We start from the raw sequence: 16,604 nt of genomic DNA, 5'->3' as shown, positions 1-16,604 counted from the left end.
GAGCGTGCCGGCAGCCTGCAGCGCGAGCTGGACCTCGAGAGGAAGCTGAGGGAGACCGTAAGGGACCCTGCCATCACCCCACCACCCTAGGGACACTTTCTTCCCAGTTGCCGCGCACGTCCCAGGGCCCACCCGGAGCCCTCGGATCCTGCCCCTACGCCTCCGAGGCGCACCTGGCGCACCTGGGCCAGCTGGCGACCGGCCCCGCGGAGGGGCCCTTCCTTTCCATCCTGCTGCTTTGAGATGAAAGCCCCGAGGGGAAGCAGGAGTGTTATTGAGAAGGTTCTAGAAGTATTTTCAGGAAGGGGCTCCAAGGTGGTGTTCGATTAGGATCTCTCGAGTGTCGATGTGCAGTTCGTGCTCCGGGCCTGTTTACCGGGAGCTTGGGGCGGGAAGAGGCCGCCTTTGTGAAAATCTGTTCCTTTGGTAGGGGAAGCTGATGGTCAGGTGTGAGAGGTGCTGCTGGACTCAGGGGCCTGGGGATGCGAAATCCTTCCCCGGTTACCCTGTGGTTTCCCAGAGGCCTGTTTCTGTAAGGTCGAGAGAGTGACAGCGCCCGGTTCTGATGGAAGAGCTAACGTAAAAGGAGGCATCTCCTTCATCCTTCCCTTCCTTGACCATCCCTCTTCCCAGGGTCTCTCACACAGATCGATATTCCCAAGTCACCGAGTGGTGATAAGAGCCAGCTCACTGTCAGCAGTTACGGGTGTGTTCTCTCGTAGGCTTCCCCCTCGTCTTGTTGAACGTAGTACTTGGCTTCCCTTCCCAGGCAAATGTATCCAGCGAACAGGAACAGGATTTCAGAGGTAGTCTGAGTATCTGGTGTTCATTGATTTTGAGTGAGTGTATGTGTGTGTGTTAAATCCACATACTCAAACACCTTGGGAATTTTATGACAAGGATAATATGTTTAGCTGTGCTTACAGTACAGTGTCCTGGTTAAGGTTTGTAATGGCTGCAAAACTGGCTGCAGAAACTCCAAAATCTGGTCCTGTTTTGCACAAAACATAGAGAAGCAAATGGGTCCTCTGCAGAGGAAGGTCTAACTGAAGAGAATTTCAGATGATATACAGACTGGAATAAGGAAAGGAATAGGCACACAATAATTTTCTGTATTTCTTTTAGAGCAGGGGTCCCCAGTGTTCGAGCCTGGGAGCAGTACCAGTCCTTTTATTGAAGTGTAATAAGAATAATAACGAAGTACACAATAAATGTATACTCAGTCCCCCGTCTTCCTCCCTCCCTCACGCCCTGGTCTGTGGGAAAAATGTCTTCCACGAAACCAGCCCCTGGTGCCAAAAACCTTAGGGACCAGAGCTTTAGAGGACAAGTCAGCAAAGGTCCTGTGAATGTCTCTGAACATGGTTGGATGATAAACCCACTGGCTAGCAGCTGTCCTTGAGCCATAAGAGCCAATAGAACGTGATGGATAAGGACAATAACTCTGGACCCAGACTGTTGAGGTTCGAGTCCCTGCCCCACTCCTTACCTGTGTACCTCTGGAAGCCTCAGTGCCCAGAGAGTAACAGATGGATAATAACAGCACCTACCTTTTGGTTAAAGGAGTTAGTGTGTCCAGAGATTCCAGTGGTGCGTGACACAGCAGAGTAGGTGCTGAGTTTCAGACTGTTTCAGACCAGCCCCTTGCTCCTTCACCCTCAGTTCACCACCAAGCAAGAGGTCTTAAAAATGGCCTGCTCATTTCTCCACATCATAAAACACTCCATTTAATGCTTTCAGTCAGCAATTTGGGGGGGCAGGTAAGAGGGACTTGAGTGGAGAGAGGAAGTGGGCAGAATGGAAGGAACGTTTGATGGTTAAAGTAGCATTATTGATAAAAATCTGAAGAACTCCCCTCACCCTATTAAGAAGGGGAATGTGTGGGTCAGTAGGTGCCATGGAGGTTAAGGCACTAGATCCCACATGGCCAGCTTCACAGTTCAAGTCCCAGTCCTGGTGGCTTGAGAATCACACTGGGCATGTTGTGCGTGCGTGCATGCCCAAAATCTTAAAAGGAGAGTATAGGATAAGGGATTTTGGTGTGGCCATGCCCCCCCCGGGGGGGTGTACTTCCCACTTTCTGTATGTTTCTCTCTCTGGCAAGCATGCATGCCCTATAGCAAAAGCTGAAGAGGAAAAGAAGAAATAGGAATGTGCTAGTGCAGTGATTAATTTTAGACACAAAAGATACATTTTATGAAGAGCACATTATTTTATGCTCATCTTCCACTTTGTGTCCTTTTTTTTTTTTCTTTTTCTGGAGAGGTTTTTTTTCTTATTGGGCATGTGTGCTTACCAGAAAGAGAAATAGAAAGTGAGAAATCACCCCCCAGGAGGGATGGCCACGCCACAATCCCTTCTTCTCCATTCTCCTCTCGGGATCTTGGGCATGCACGCACACGCACCTGGCGTGAGTTTAAGCCACCGGGTCTGGGACTCGAACCACAGTCAACTACATGGGAGTCCAGTGACATAGCCATTACGCTAACTGCTGGTCCCCATTTTGTGCACTTTTTATAACACTACCCTTCCTGCACGAGTCAACTAGATTCAAAGCTTTCCTTTCTTTCAAGGCTTTATGTCAAACATGGTTTCAGTGGTCTCAAGTGTTTTGAAAGCAGTTTTTAAAAACAACCTACCTGGGTGATTGGACACAGAAACTAGCAAGATGGCAACTTGAGGACTAAAGTCAGACCATTCATGGAAGGGAGAATTTCAGTCTGAAAGTTGTTCCTATGTTCTGAAACCTTAACCTAAATGTAGCCAATTTAGGTAGTTGTAAGGCATAGCTTAGACTGTGAGTTAAGCTAACAGTAAGTTTCTCTTGGCCACAAAGATAAAGAAAGGTTTAGTGACCAAGCCGTGAACCACTGGAAAAAATACTTGACTGGAGAGTTGGCCTATACTCAGATATTTGAAGGTTCAGACAGGCTGTCGTTAATTGGCTCTGTTAAACCAGCTCTTTTACCTTGGAAAAAGCAGCTAACCCTACTTCTTCCTAGTGTGTTTTTCCAAGGCACGTGGGCCCTTCAAAATGTTGGAATGAGTCTACTTTGCTTATGTAATGGTTGACTCTAGGTCCGTGACCCCCTAGAGTTTTGTTTTGTGCTTTCTTTGTTCGTTCTGTTTTGTTTGTCATTATGTTTTTTTTTTTTAAAAAAAAGAGAAAGTAAGAAGGTGCAGTCCTCCTTTCTCCTTTCTGGTTCCTACCCAGCAAACAAGGAAACATACAGTTGCAGCCAGTAGGTTCTTAATGGGCATCGTGATTAAAGCATGGGAAAATATATACGTATATGTTTTTATGACTATTCCCAGCCTGTTCCCTCTTTATAGTTGGTAAATAGTTCTAAGACCAGGAAACTGCAAGTGGGTTTCGTGCTTGCCTTGGCAGTCCCAGAGCGGCTGTAACTGGAATGTATACCCTCGATTTCCGCTTTCAGACGTGGGCAAGGCAGAGGTACTACAATGCCTCGTTCATGTCCGTCCTCCCTCATCCTGCAAATATGCCTCATAAATTACAGGCTTTGGCACAGATAGGGGAGGTTGTGTTTATCTGTTATCCATGGGAGTGCCCCTTCGTGCCATGTGTGGTTTTTTTTCCCTTTTTCTTACCATATAAGGGCAGAAGCTTAGCCTGGCTGTAGTTACTTGGTCTTACACAGCAAGTTGGGTGAAACCTGCTCAGCATAACTACATTTGTGGGAAATAAAAAGGTCTGAACTTTGGTCATCCCATGCGCCACTCTGGTTCAGTCAGAACTTTGAAAACATATTCCAAAGGATTGGCTTTTAGGATAGGTGACTATTCTACCATGACTTCTTCTTTTTTGTCCTAAATGATTTAAAGAAATTATTTATTTATTTATTTATTTATTTATTTTAATTTGATGAGGGGAGGGTGGAGGAAGAAAGGGAAAGTGAGAAAGCAAGCCACCAGGTCTGGGCTCCAACCATAGTCCGCCATATGGGAGTATAGCACCTTAATCACCACACCACCTGCCAGCCTCACCATTATTTCTTCTTAATAGTCTTAACTGGAATACTTTTTTCTTTTTAAGTAAAAGTTATTGCTATTTCTAATGTTTTGTTGTCATATTGGCTAAAACAGCTAGATTTCAGAAAAATATGGGCCTTGCGAAAGGTTTTTTTTTTTTTAATAATTTTTGAAGAATTATTTAACTTTATTCATTTTCATTTGACTAGAGAGGGATAGAGTGAGAGAGAGAGAACGTGAGAAAGCAAGTTCCAGGTCTAGGACTTGAACTGCAGTCAGCCCTGTGGGAGTCCAGTATCCTTAACCAGCACACCATCTGCCTGCTCCCAAGTTCTGAGGGTGTTTTTGGGTGCTTTTGTTTTCCAGATCTGACTTGGAGGGTTTCGCTGTATTGGATCAGGCATGTCTCTGATTTCTGAGTGTGGTGCAGGCTCTTGATTTCTGAGTTGATCGCTGGAACCTGGGGGTTGGAGGAACACTTACAGCTCTCAGACACCTTACAGGAGCCGAGCGCTGGGTGGAGGTTTAACAACAGATCTGCAGAAGACAATTGGTAGCCTTTATTAATATGGCAATCTCTCCTCTGAGTAGCTCATTACATGTCGGCAAACAATAGCACTTTTGAAATCAAAGAAACTAGTATCCCGAAGTGAAAGACTTCCCTGGCAGTGTCGACACATGGGCCGTTGTTAGACGAGAACAAACTCAGCCCACTAAGGGTGACTTACATGCCTGGAAACCACTGCTGTCTGGGGCCTTGACCCTCCCAACACCTCATTATTTATCTCCTTTTAAGTGACAGATGGTCCTGTGGCTGAAGGCTTGTACAGCAACAGCAGAACCTTAGGAATGTCCAGGAGCTGTGATGAGAAGAACCTTCAAAAATACCTAAATAAGCCCCAGAACCTAGAGGAAAAAAAAAAAAAATAAAAGCTAGCAAAAGTGAGAGGTATAGGTGTTTTAGACACCGTGTATAATAAATCGGGAGGAAAAAGTAAAAAGCAAAAGTGCTCTTAATTATGAACATAAAAATATCTTGAATTCAGGACCAGCAGTTAGCATAATGGCTATGTCGCTGGACTCCCACGTAGTCGACCGCGGTTCGTGTTCCAGACCCGGTGGCTTAAAACTCACGCCAGACGCGTGTGCGTGCGTGCCCAAGATCCCGAGAGGAGAATGGAGGAGAAGGGATTGCGGCATAGCCATCCCCTCTGGGGGGTGATTTCTCGCTTTCTAGCTCTCTGTCTCTGTCTGTCTGGCGAGTGCACACGCCCTATAGCAAAAAACTCTCAAAAAAAAAAAAAAATCTTGAATTCTATGGAACCAAACGAGATTTCAATTAAACCAGCATAAAAGGGCCTGCAGAACTGGTTGGGGTCCAGGGTTTTCCCAGGGAAAGCTTACAGAAAGATGGACAGATCTCAGAGGCCACTCTGTCCCTACAGGGGGCTCCTCTGCCTATCTGCCCCTAAACCTCTGGGGCTTCTGGGCCAGAGAGCCAGTACTCAGTGTCCTCAGGTGAGCTGCCTACCTATTAGCGTTCTGTCATGATGCATTCACACTCACGCCCCACCTTATTTCAAAACGGATTGAATTTTCGTTATAGTAACTTTTCTCCTAGTCCTGAGAAGGGTTCGTGTTCCAGACCCGGTGGCTTAAAACTCACGCCAGACGCGTGTGCGTGCGTGCCCAAGATCCCGAGAGGAGAATGGAGGAGAAGGGATTGCGGCATAGCCATCCCCTCTGGGGGGTGATTTCTCGCTTTCTAGCTCTCTGTCTCTGTCTGTCTGGCGAGTGCACACGCCCTATAGCAAAAAACTCTCAAAAAAAAAAAAAAAATCTTGAATTCTATGGAACCAAACGAGATTTCAATTAAACCAGCATAAAAGGGCCTGCAGAACTGGTTGGGGTCCAGGGTTTTCCCAGGGAAAGCTTACAGAAAGATGGACAGATCTCAGAGGCCACTCTGTCCCTACAGGGGGCTCCTCTGCCTATCTGCCCCTAAACCTCTGGGGCTTCTGGGCCAGAGAGCCAGTACTCAGTGTCCTCAGGTGAGCTGCCTACCCATTAGCGTTCTGTCATGATGCATTCACACTCACGCCCCACCTTATTTCAAAACGGATTGAATTTTCGTTATAGTAACTTTTCTCCTAGTCCTGAGAAGGCCCTTAGTGGGGACTTGGAATGGCAGGCAGTGGTAGAGAACCTCCTTCTCTGAAGTCAAAAGGGACTTGAGAGGTGAGAACCGCTAATCGCAAGGCCTCCATGATGTTCCAGAAAACCAGGAGAAGGAATGGTGAGAGCCGGGGACCTTGGACTGCCGTCCTGCCTCCCGCCAGCAGCTGGAAGGTCTGGACGTACCTGAGGACTCTAGATCAAAGACCTTCCCTCCTTTTTAGCAAAAAGCTATGAGTGGCTCCCGTAGGATTTGCCAGCTTTCTTGGATGGTGGCAACAGGGTGGAGGGGGTTGCTTACTTAGAGGGTAGATTCCTGCCACCCCCCCACCCCCCCAGATCAGAATCTCTAGGAACAGAAGTTTGTATTTTGAGTGCATCTCCTACGAATTTGAGTACCCAGCAGCCATCCGTACCAACTACTGGCCTAGATGGTGCCGAGGGACCCCACCAACCAAATTATCTAGATCCCAGTTTGCAGATTTGCAGCAGCTCCTCGGGAAGGGCCAGCTGCCCGCCAGCCTACTTCGTGTTGCACCTGTCCTGTGTTTGTGTCACTGACTCTTAGAAACCGGTCATTGCTTAGGTGCCCTGTGGTGAAGCCCCATCAGCTGGTGTTTCTAGAGGCCATAACCTCTAATGCCAAGGAGTCTAAGTTTTTGCAAAAACGCCCCTGGGGGAAAGTGTGAATGACATTTATAAAAGAGCATTCTGCTGAACACAGTATCAAAGCCAAGGGAACAGTAAGAGGGAAGGCACCGATTGATGCCCAGGCCGGGATGAATGCTGGGCAGTATCTCCTTCCTGTCCGGCTCCCCTGCTGTGTGACGTTCATCCAGCTCTCACCTGAAAGGTTCTTTCCCCAGAGCATAAACAACCTTCTTTCTGTGAGTACAAAGTCCTCGAGGTTTGGGCCCAGATCTAATGCAGAGACCTTAGAACTTAGGGTTACAAAAATGTTTTGAAAATCTTATTGACATTTCTCTGATAGGCCACAGCACTTGTAATAGGGATATTTGCCTTCATATTGAAAATAGTAATAAGGAAAGTAAGAGGGAAAAAGAAAAGAACAACATTTTGGAATATGTGACCCAGACACCCCACAGAGGTTTTTTATTATCATGGAGGTTTTTGTTCGCTTGATTAGATTTCTGTTTCAGTTCTTTTTTCTTAGATGCTCTACTCACCCCTTTTCCCCAGATAAAACTTGATTTAAAATCTAGATGAGCAAAAAGCTAAGTATTCTCGTATTCCTCTGATCCAAGGCCATGAGCACAGCACTTCAACTCTGCATTTCATGGGCCCATGACCTGAGAGAGTTGCTGTGGTTTAACTATGTCAGTTTTGCTCATTTTATTCAGGAGACATTTATGGGGTGAGCCTTTGTGCAGAGAAGTATTAGGTCATCAGAAAAGTCATAACGTATTTTTTTTCTATGCAAAAATGCGACCCACCGTTTACTACAGCCCAGTATTTCCTGGATGTAAGCAGCTCACAGTTGAATAAAGAAAACAGGGCTGCCTTTTGAGAAATAGCATGAGTCCCTACATGTGTGTTACAATTTTTAGAAAGCTCCCAAATGTCCCGAAAACCCCATTGCTCCTTGATGAACATATATGTGATAGGAGGAAGAGGAGGAAATTGAACCTGATTAATAAGCTTTGTCTTCCACTTCCATGCACGGTATTTACATAACCACCAATGCAGGTGTGTGCAAGGAGCCATCTCAGTCTTGCAAGTGTTCTGAAACTCATAGTAACAAATGCTTATGACAGGAGGAAGCCATTGCATCCCTGAGGGGAAGAAAGTTTGTTTCAGAGATAAGATACTTGGGCTTGGCCTTGGACTTGGCCTTGCCCAGGACTTGTAATGCACTTACAGGTAGCCCACCACAAAGCCCAGGCGTCTTGTCAGAAATCGGCATTTCATAGATCCTGTCCTAGTTCATTATTGTGTGGCCAACAGAAATACGGGAGACTGGGTGAATTATAAAGAACTAGGGATTTATTAACTCACAGTTCCGGTGGCTTGAAAGTCCAAAGGCATAGGCCTGGCACCAAGCCAACCTACAGCATGGCTGACCGCCCAGAGGGTGGCAGGCTTGTGCGGAGAGAGTGAGCAAGCGCGGGCGGCTCTCTTATTTGTAACAACCAGCTCTCAGGAGAAGAAGCCCCTTGTGTGAGAGCTAGAACTCTCCGTGTTGCATAGCACATCATTAATCTGGTCGGGAGCATGATGTCTCTGATACGATCATCTTGAGCTAATCACCTCTCACTAGGCCTCACTACCTTCTAGCATCAAATTCCAAAACAGAAACTTTCACAGACAAACCACTCTCTAAACCATAGCAGATACCAAGTGACAATGGTGTATGCATTGCTTCTCTCCTTAGGAATTTGATACTTCGTTGTAGCAATCTTGACTTGTAAGACATTCCAGTAGGCTTATGTCAAAAAACACTTGGGATATTTGTCTTGGCCCTGTTCCAGTTAACCAGCTATTCTAAAGGGGTAACTGAAAAGGGGGGCAAGGGTGGAACTACTAAATTGTGTTGTGTCTCCATATGCTGTGTATTTTAGAACCACTAAATCTGAGCACATTTCTTTGTAAGGCTCCTTTGAGAAAGTAGCTAGGAGAAAGGAGAATTGAGCACAACTCCCGAGTTCGATTTCTGACTGTGCTGCTATTATGAGACTGAGCTTGGGTAAGTCTTGCTGTCTCTGTGCACATCAAGGCCCCCAGTGAACGAGGTGGCATGATAAAGCTCTCCTTGACACACAAGTAAAACCAGAGCATTGAAACCACAGAAGAGTATTTGCTAATGACCCAGCTGTCTGATGAGAACTGTGTGTACAGCTTAGTCTGTGTACAGACGTGGACATTCTGATGAGAACTGTGTGTGTAGCTTAGTCTGTGTACAGACATGGACATTCCCTGTAAGTCAGTGTATGAACACTGAGAGTTCCAGAGCTGGCTGGGGCTGGTCAGACACTTAGGGGTAGCTCACCACAAAGCCTGGCTCCATGTCTGAAGTCAGCGTGCAGTCTCGGTCACTTCCCGAAGGCGCCACCCTCATTTTCTCTCCTACTCTGAAATGCCTGCCTTTCGCTCTCTACCTAGGCTGAAGCTGATGTAGCTTCCCTGAACAGACGCATCCAGCTGGTTGAGGAAGAGCTGGATCGTGCCCAGGAGCGTCTGGCAACAGCTTTGCAGAAGCTGGAGGAGGCTGAGAAGGCAGCAGATGAGAGTGAGAGGTGAGAACGCCTTGTCTAGGCACCTTGCAGCACGAGCGAGCGCATCCTCCTGGTGGAGTGGATGGGAGGGCTTCTCTGCTCTCTGAGGCTCAAGAATGGAATAGTCCCTTGGTGGGAGCATTTTCTCTGTTGATTACAGTGTAACTTGGTTGGTTTTAGTTGGTTTTGTTCCATTAACTTAAGTGGGACACCTGCTGGGTCCCAAGCATCGTTCTAAGCCCCAAGGTTACAAAGAAGAAAAAGACCTTGTTCCTGCCCTCACAGAGCTCTCCTTCCAGTGAGGGAGACAGACCTGAAGATGAAGAAGTTCAGGGATACATTGGTTCCTTCATTCCTGCAGACCATAGAGCGATCGTGCATATCATTTAAAAATATAACTTCATGAGACCAGCAGTTAGCGTAATGGCTATGTCGCTGAACTCTTTTGTAGTCGACCGCGGGTCGAGTCCTGGACCCGGTGGCTTAAACTCACGCTGGGCACGTGTGCATGCGTGTCCAAGATCCTGAGAGGAGAATGGAGGAGAAGGGATTGTGGCGTGACCATCCCCCCTGGGGGTGATTTCTTGCCCTCTGTCTCTCTGTTTCTACCTTTCTGGAGAGCGCACATGCCCTATAGCAAAAACCTCTCCAAAAAAAAAAAGTTTATATTTATTTATTTATATACACACACGCACACACACACACACACACACATATATATATAACTTGACACTAACATATGTAAGAAGAAGTGGTAGGTATGTTTATCAGTCTGATTTGATCATTTCACAGTGTATGCCCCATCAGTCAGCTAACGTTTCCTGAAATGTCACATGAGGCCATAGGACCCTGATGTACACATCAGCGTGGAAGGCAGTGTCAGTCCTGTGGTCCAACACCCTGCTATGAAAGGGCTCCATTATGGTACAGTGTAGAGTTTCTTACCTAAAGTGTTCAGTTGAACCATGTAAAGTTTCCATTTTTATAGATCTGAAATGATCAGATAACTTCATGTGGGTCAGTCTCACATTTTCATTTGTAGTTGATGGGATAAGAACCTTCTTTGAAAAAAAAAAAAGAGGCACATGAAGATAAATTTGCTTTTGTCCTAGCTTTGGTCCATTTTTAAGCTGAGGCTTCCCCCAGAAAAGGGAAGAAATCTTAGTATGAATTTTACAGGGAAAGCATTCTGGAATTTTCCTGTTTCCACATCCCTTAGATTCAGACAGGACCCTGCCAGGGGACCTTTCACTTAACGTTAAATGCCTGGACAGCTCCACTCGTACCCAGAGTGTGAGATTTCATATGCAGTGAGCATAGAGAAATGTGTGTTCTTTGTCTGCCTTCCGCTCTGGAAAGTCTTGTTTCATGGTTTGGAAAATAAAAGTAGCTCTGGGCTCTGTTTTGTTCTGACATTTCCACTAAGCTTTGCAGACCACAGCAGTGCAGCATGAGTTTAAAGAAGTCAACTCTAAATCTTGGATTTTCTTGCTTGTTTTTCTTTTCAGAGGAATGAAAGTCATTGAGAGTCGAGCCCAAAAGGATGAAGAAAAAATGGAAATTCAGGAGATCCAGCTGAAAGAGGCCAAACACATTGCAGAAGATGCCGACCGCAAGTATGAAGAGGTCAGATCCTGGGGCACAAAGCCGCATGGACTCCCAGCTGTGGCCTGGCAGGGCCATCAGGCAGGATACAGCCTTGGTCCTGAGTGAGGTCATCGCCTTCTTGCAGACATAGGTGGTTTCGAGAAACAAAGTCTCTTCACCTCCAGAAATCGGTTCTTGTCTTAATGCTGCTTGGGGACCCCAGGCCTTCTCATGAAGCCATTCAATGGCACTAGGAAGGAGAACCGAAATTCCTCCCAACCACCCCCTACCCCAGAAGACCAGGACGGTCTTTGACCAGAAGGGCGAGTTGGGCCTCTTGTTCTTATGAAAAGTGGCTCTCATGCCATTAACGCTCAGACAGCCCTTCCCAGTGTGGTCCTCCGGCACATCTGGTCCAGGCAGCCTAGAGGCCCATGTTCCATGCAGTTGTTTGGTAGACTTTTGAAGGCTTGTGTCCTCCAGGTAGTAGAAAGCCATGATCATCCCAGGTTCACAGGTGAACCAGCTCCTGATCGTCTCCCCAGGTGGTAACAGCCTTCGCAGTGACTGAGGTTTTAGTTTTCCCCTTCTTGCATCACGTCATGGCTGTGCTGAAACAGCATGTACCTCCTTTTCATCATGATTGTCTGCAGGTTACACGATGCCCACGCATTTTGAACTGCTTCAGAGGATCCTTAGTTTTCTTGGTTTTTTTCCTTCCCTGAATAGAGTTGACTTCTCAGCCATCTCATCTTCTTATCTGATATTAACTTTTTACACTCAGTTTCTCCCATAGAAAGGAGGTTTACAGAGAGAGCTCTAAGTTGATGGAGTTTGTAGGTTTATTTTCAGTGTTTTGTTGGCAGTCTCCACCTTTTCTGTATAAAATGTATCATGCGTCATCATGCTCCTAATTTCGAGGTAGTGAATTTCTCATTTCTTCTTCCTCCTCTGCTTTGGTCTGGTTACTGTATAATTACACAGACTTCACCTGGGCCAGACCTTAAATCGAGACTGCCCAATTATAACTGGCCATTTGGGGTCTTTGTGAGCAGAAGCCTGTGGTCTCCTATCCGTTAGCATTCCTTAGGGAGAGTTGCTTCTGTCCAGTGCTGGAAAGAGGATTATCTTGTTTATAGACGGGAACCCTTGGGAGCTGATAGATCTGACCCTTCCACCCCTCATGACCCAGACCCAGAGCGAAGCCCTATGGCGTACATGTGCTGTGTTCTGCTGCAGGTGGCCCGTAAGCTGGTCATCATTGAGAGCGACCTGGAACGAGCAGAAGAGCGGGCTGAGCTCTCAGAAGGGTAAGCGAGCCGGCGCCAGGAGGCCGCGTGTGGGGTGCTGCAGACCAGTGACTAAACAGCATGGCCTTCTGGCAGCTGCACATTGACCTGTTTCAGCTCCAGGCTCCTCTTGTGCTCATTTGATGTGGATAAGCCCACGAGTACGGAACACGGAGGACTCGTGTGGGATGTCTGTGTATGAATGCGTGTGTCACTGCATGCCTTACCTGCACACTGATTTTGTGAATGGCCTTGTGCATTTCCTGTGTCCACTAACAGCCAAGTTCGACAGCTGGAAGAACAATTAAGAATAATGGATCAGACCTTGAAAGCATTAATGGCTGCAGAGGATAAGGTACTGATGGCTAATGTGTGGTCTATAGGTTTAGTGCAACCCAGACATCTTTCAGCTTCCAATGCCTCCTGGTTCGTTTGGTTTAACGACTGCACCTTCACTACACCCTCTGCTGTTTTTATCTTGCTTTAAGTGCTTTCTCTTGGTCCTTTATGCTCCTTTGTTTTTCCTTTCATAAATGCTCTTGGGGCAGCCAAGAAAGAAGCCAAATTATCATTCTTCAGAGTTGTTAGATTCTGTCATCCGCCTTTCCATTGGGGCCAGTGTCCATGGCAAAATTGAGCATTTTATCACTTGATGGTTTGGCTCCTTGAAGGCAGCCCTTCATCTCTAGGACTCGGTTTTCATTTTTTCCTCTTCCCTCTCCTTTTTCTCTCTTCCTTCCTTTGGCTTGTCTCCCACCCTTTCTGGCTCTGATCGAAAACATTAGCAAATGTGCCGAGCTTGAAGAAGAATTGAAAACTGTGACGAACAACTTGAAGTCACTGGAGGCTCAGGCTGAGAAGGTAGGCCAGGAGCATGGTGTGGGGGAAAGGCACCTTTTAAGAACTGCTCAAAAGAGGCCTACTTTTCTCTTCCAAGGCCCCACTGGTAAATGCAGTAGTACAGTAGGCATTTGAGTAAATGTCAGCATCTTTAAGTGATCTCCTGATGGTTATTTTATAATAGCTTCTTTACTTTTTACTCGAGAGTGTATTTCGTGTTGTCAGTATGGGAGTCACCAGCCTAATTTAACCAAGTGCCAAATGAACAAGTTATCTTGTCCTTATCCCGTGTAAAACAATAGGCAAGAAGCAGAGGCTGCATTGTAATATGCCATTTGATAGCCAAGGCTCCATTACCTCCTACGAGATCCTTAACATCTGTTGGCTGGGCTGGCTTGTCCTTTGTCGTAGAAGGCATGAGTGGAGCGAGCCGCAGCCTGACATCTGGAATGATCTTTCTAATTGCAGTACTCACAGAAGGAAGATAAATACGAGGAAGAGATCAAGGTCCTTTCTGACAAGCTGAAGGAGGTAATATTAGGAGTGTTTTGAATGGATTGTAAATGACTGTTTTTACAGAGCTGATTGGGGCTTTTTAAAAGACCAGCAGGTGGCATGGTGATTAAACTTCTGGACTCTCCCTCTGTTGACTGAGGTTTGAGACCCAGACCCAGGGGCTTGAAAATCATGCCAAGTGCACGTGCGTGCCCAAAATCCCAAGAGGAGAATGGAGGAGAAGGGATTGTGGCATAGCCATCCCCTCCTCGGAGGATAATTTCCTACTTCCCCTCTCTTTGTCTCTCTAGCAAACCAAGCACCTTATGACGAAAACAAAACTTAAAAAAAAAAAAAAAAAAGAAAGAAAGTTACAGGTACTCAAGTCAGAAATATTCCGAGTTGTTGGATTTTTGTCACCCTGCATTTTCATTGGGGGCAGTGTCCTTGCAAGCAGCCCTTCCTCTCTAGGGCTCGGTTTTCATTTTTTCACACCCCCAACCCCCCACCCCCATTTTCTCTCCTTCCTTTGACTTGTCTCCCACTCTTGCTGCCTTACATTGAAAATAAAGGTAGTCTTGGGGTTAATGTGCTGTGCTAGCTGCCGTCTCTCACGGTAGCAGTGTCTGAAACTACTTGTTCGTTTCAGACCTGTTTTACAGGGGGTATGCTTGATTTTCATTCCTCTCGTCTTGCCTTTTTTATTTTAATTTGTCAGCGGGCACATGCACTTGCCAGAGAAGGAGGGGGAAGCAAGAAAGCTCTGCCTCCCGCTCCCCTAGCCATGGGGAATGGTCACACCGCAATCCCTTCTGCCCTATCTTGGCCTTCCTTTTGGGATTTTGGGCATGCCTACACATACACCCAGCGTGTTCTCAGGCTACCGGGTTTGGGGCTCGATCCACCCAGTTAGCCATGTGGGATCCTGTTTCCTTAACCACCAGGCCCTGAGCTGGCTCTAGTTTTTCCTGTATTTTAATACTAGAAACATAAAACTTCCCAACATTGATTGAAATACATTAAATTATTACAGGCTGAGACTCGAGCTGAGTTTGCGGAGAGGTCAGTAACTAAATTGGAGAAAAGCATCGATGACTTAGAAGGTAAGACCGTCAGTGCCGTTTTCACTGAATCCTTGTGGTTGACTATGACCTGGCGAGACGATTTTCCAGTCCAAGCATCCACCTCGATCGATCTCTTTGCTCTTGCACATTCCTCCTCTCTGTCCTCTGGGGTTTTCATCTGTGGCTCTTGAACTTTTGGACCCGAGTCCTCTGCTCACTAGGCGGGCACATCTCTTTTTGTAATGACAAATGCCGTCCGGCTTTACTTCATGCTCAGTGGAAGTGTGGCAGTCTTATTATTCAGTGTGGATGAGGTGGTTACAGGTTATCAGTGACCCTCTATTTTGTATTTTTAGTATTCCTCCCAGTTGTGAGAATGATATAGGCTTGGTTTTAGGCACAACCCACCTTCTTTCAAGTCTGAACTCAACGTAAGGATTTAGGTTTTTGAAAGTCATTTATTACCTTAGCAAAATATTTTATATTTTGAAAGTGGCAGGGGCTGGGTGGGAATCAACAAGGCACTGTATTTAAGTATCCCTCCCTTAGTTCACAAAAAGTCAAAATGTTGAGCTCTGAGGCTAGCAAACAGCTATATGTGAAAAAGAAAAAACAAAATGAAAATACGTACGTTACAGATGGGATCTGTTAGAGACGGGATTGGAGGTTGGTGCAGATCCTAACCGAGATAGTGGGGAAGGCAGAGTGACAAGGGGTGCAGAACAGTCTGTTAGACTGTATACCCTTCGGCATTACAGAACTAAACTGCAGTCTCGCTATGACACTGCCATGAAAAGTGTGGCTCTCTTCACTTTCCCAGGCTCCTGGACCAGTAACAAGGAGCTCGAGTGGAAGGACGGGCAGTTAAGTGAGCTGCGAAATCAGTAGCCCAGTGGTCTAGTTTGGTCAGGAAGTCAGTGTTTTGAGGTGGAGTCAGATAAGGATTATAGGCTTTCGTTACAAATTGTTCTTCCAAAACACTGCCCTCGGATATTTTTTTCCCCATTGTTTATAGCTGCAGGTGGCTAAATACTCTGGTGTAATTAAAATACGGCTCTGCAAAAAAGATGTTTTATCACTCACCCTTGTGGTTTTGTTTAGGATTTAGCATGGTTTACTGATATACCAACCCTGTTTGTTATGATTTTCATATTGAGTCTTTTCTCATTTTATTTTCTAATGGGTTTTGTTCTCTTTGTTTTTGTTTCGATGTATTTAAAAACAAATCGCACGCCTCCTGCATTGGCCACCTGCCGCGGCACCAATTCCTTCATGCATTGCCCTTTCCTTGCTGCTGTGTTGGGATGGCCCCCGCGCCACCCTCGCTCACCCTCCATCTCTTGATCACCCTCCATGCCCTTGCACCTCTGCCTTCCACTTCCTGGTCATAGACGAGCTGTATGCTCAGAAACTGAAGTACAAAGCCATCAGCGAGGAGCTGGACCACGCTCTCAACGATATGACTTCCATGTAAATGTGCATCCACCCTGCCTGCTCACACCGTGCCCTCGCGCTCCTGTGATCAGCTCACCACCGCTCCCTCCTGCGCGCCTCCACCTCCATCTTTGCACCCTCCTGTTCGCTCTCTCGTGCTAACCCGGATTGTCCTTGTTTTCTCACATCCTACTAATACAGAAGCCAAGTAGATTAAGTCCGCCTGTACAAGCCATTTCCTTTCAGAATCCTTTTATTTCGTAAACATTGAACTCGATTGTTTCCACTGAGCAATGAACTGGAATATGAATGACCTTGCACACTGTCCTTTTAAGAAATTAGGCGCAGGTAAAACTATAAGGCCATGCAGTTGTGCAGGAACTTCTCAAGATATATCAAAAATTGGTTTCCCGAGATTCAGTTAAGTCTAGTATGATCATTTTCATACGAGAACTCGAAGGAAACCCTAAAGTGTCAGATTATCACGGATCGGA

The 16,604-nt window shown here is 46.3% G+C and overlaps 1 protein-coding gene across 1 annotated transcript in view; it reads left to right on the top strand.

The window, feature by feature from the left end:
- The window catches only part of TPM1 (tropomyosin 1), a gene marked incomplete at its 5' end in the record, with an annotated part of 23,777 nt that continues 7,173 nt past the window's right edge, over positions 1–16,604 (top strand). Inside the window, 7 exon segments of the mRNA XM_014593336.1 lie at positions 1–57; positions 9,289–9,422; positions 10,910–11,027; positions 12,228–12,298; positions 13,063–13,138; positions 13,586–13,648; positions 14,646–14,715. Of these exon segments, the coding sequence (XP_014448822.1) occupies positions 1–57; positions 9,289–9,422; positions 10,910–11,027; positions 12,228–12,298; positions 13,063–13,138; positions 13,586–13,648; positions 14,646–14,715 (589 nt within the window).

Source organism: Tupaia chinensis, unplaced genomic scaffold (assembly GCF_000334495.1).
Source record: "Tupaia chinensis unplaced genomic scaffold, TupChi_1.0 Scaffold000063_1, whole genome shotgun sequence".
NCBI classification, from domain to species: Eukaryota; Metazoa; Chordata; class Mammalia; order Scandentia; family Tupaiidae; genus Tupaia; species Tupaia belangeri.
The sequence above is the reverse complement of the archived record's forward strand: the minus strand, read 5'-3'. Positions and strand labels throughout refer to the sequence as shown.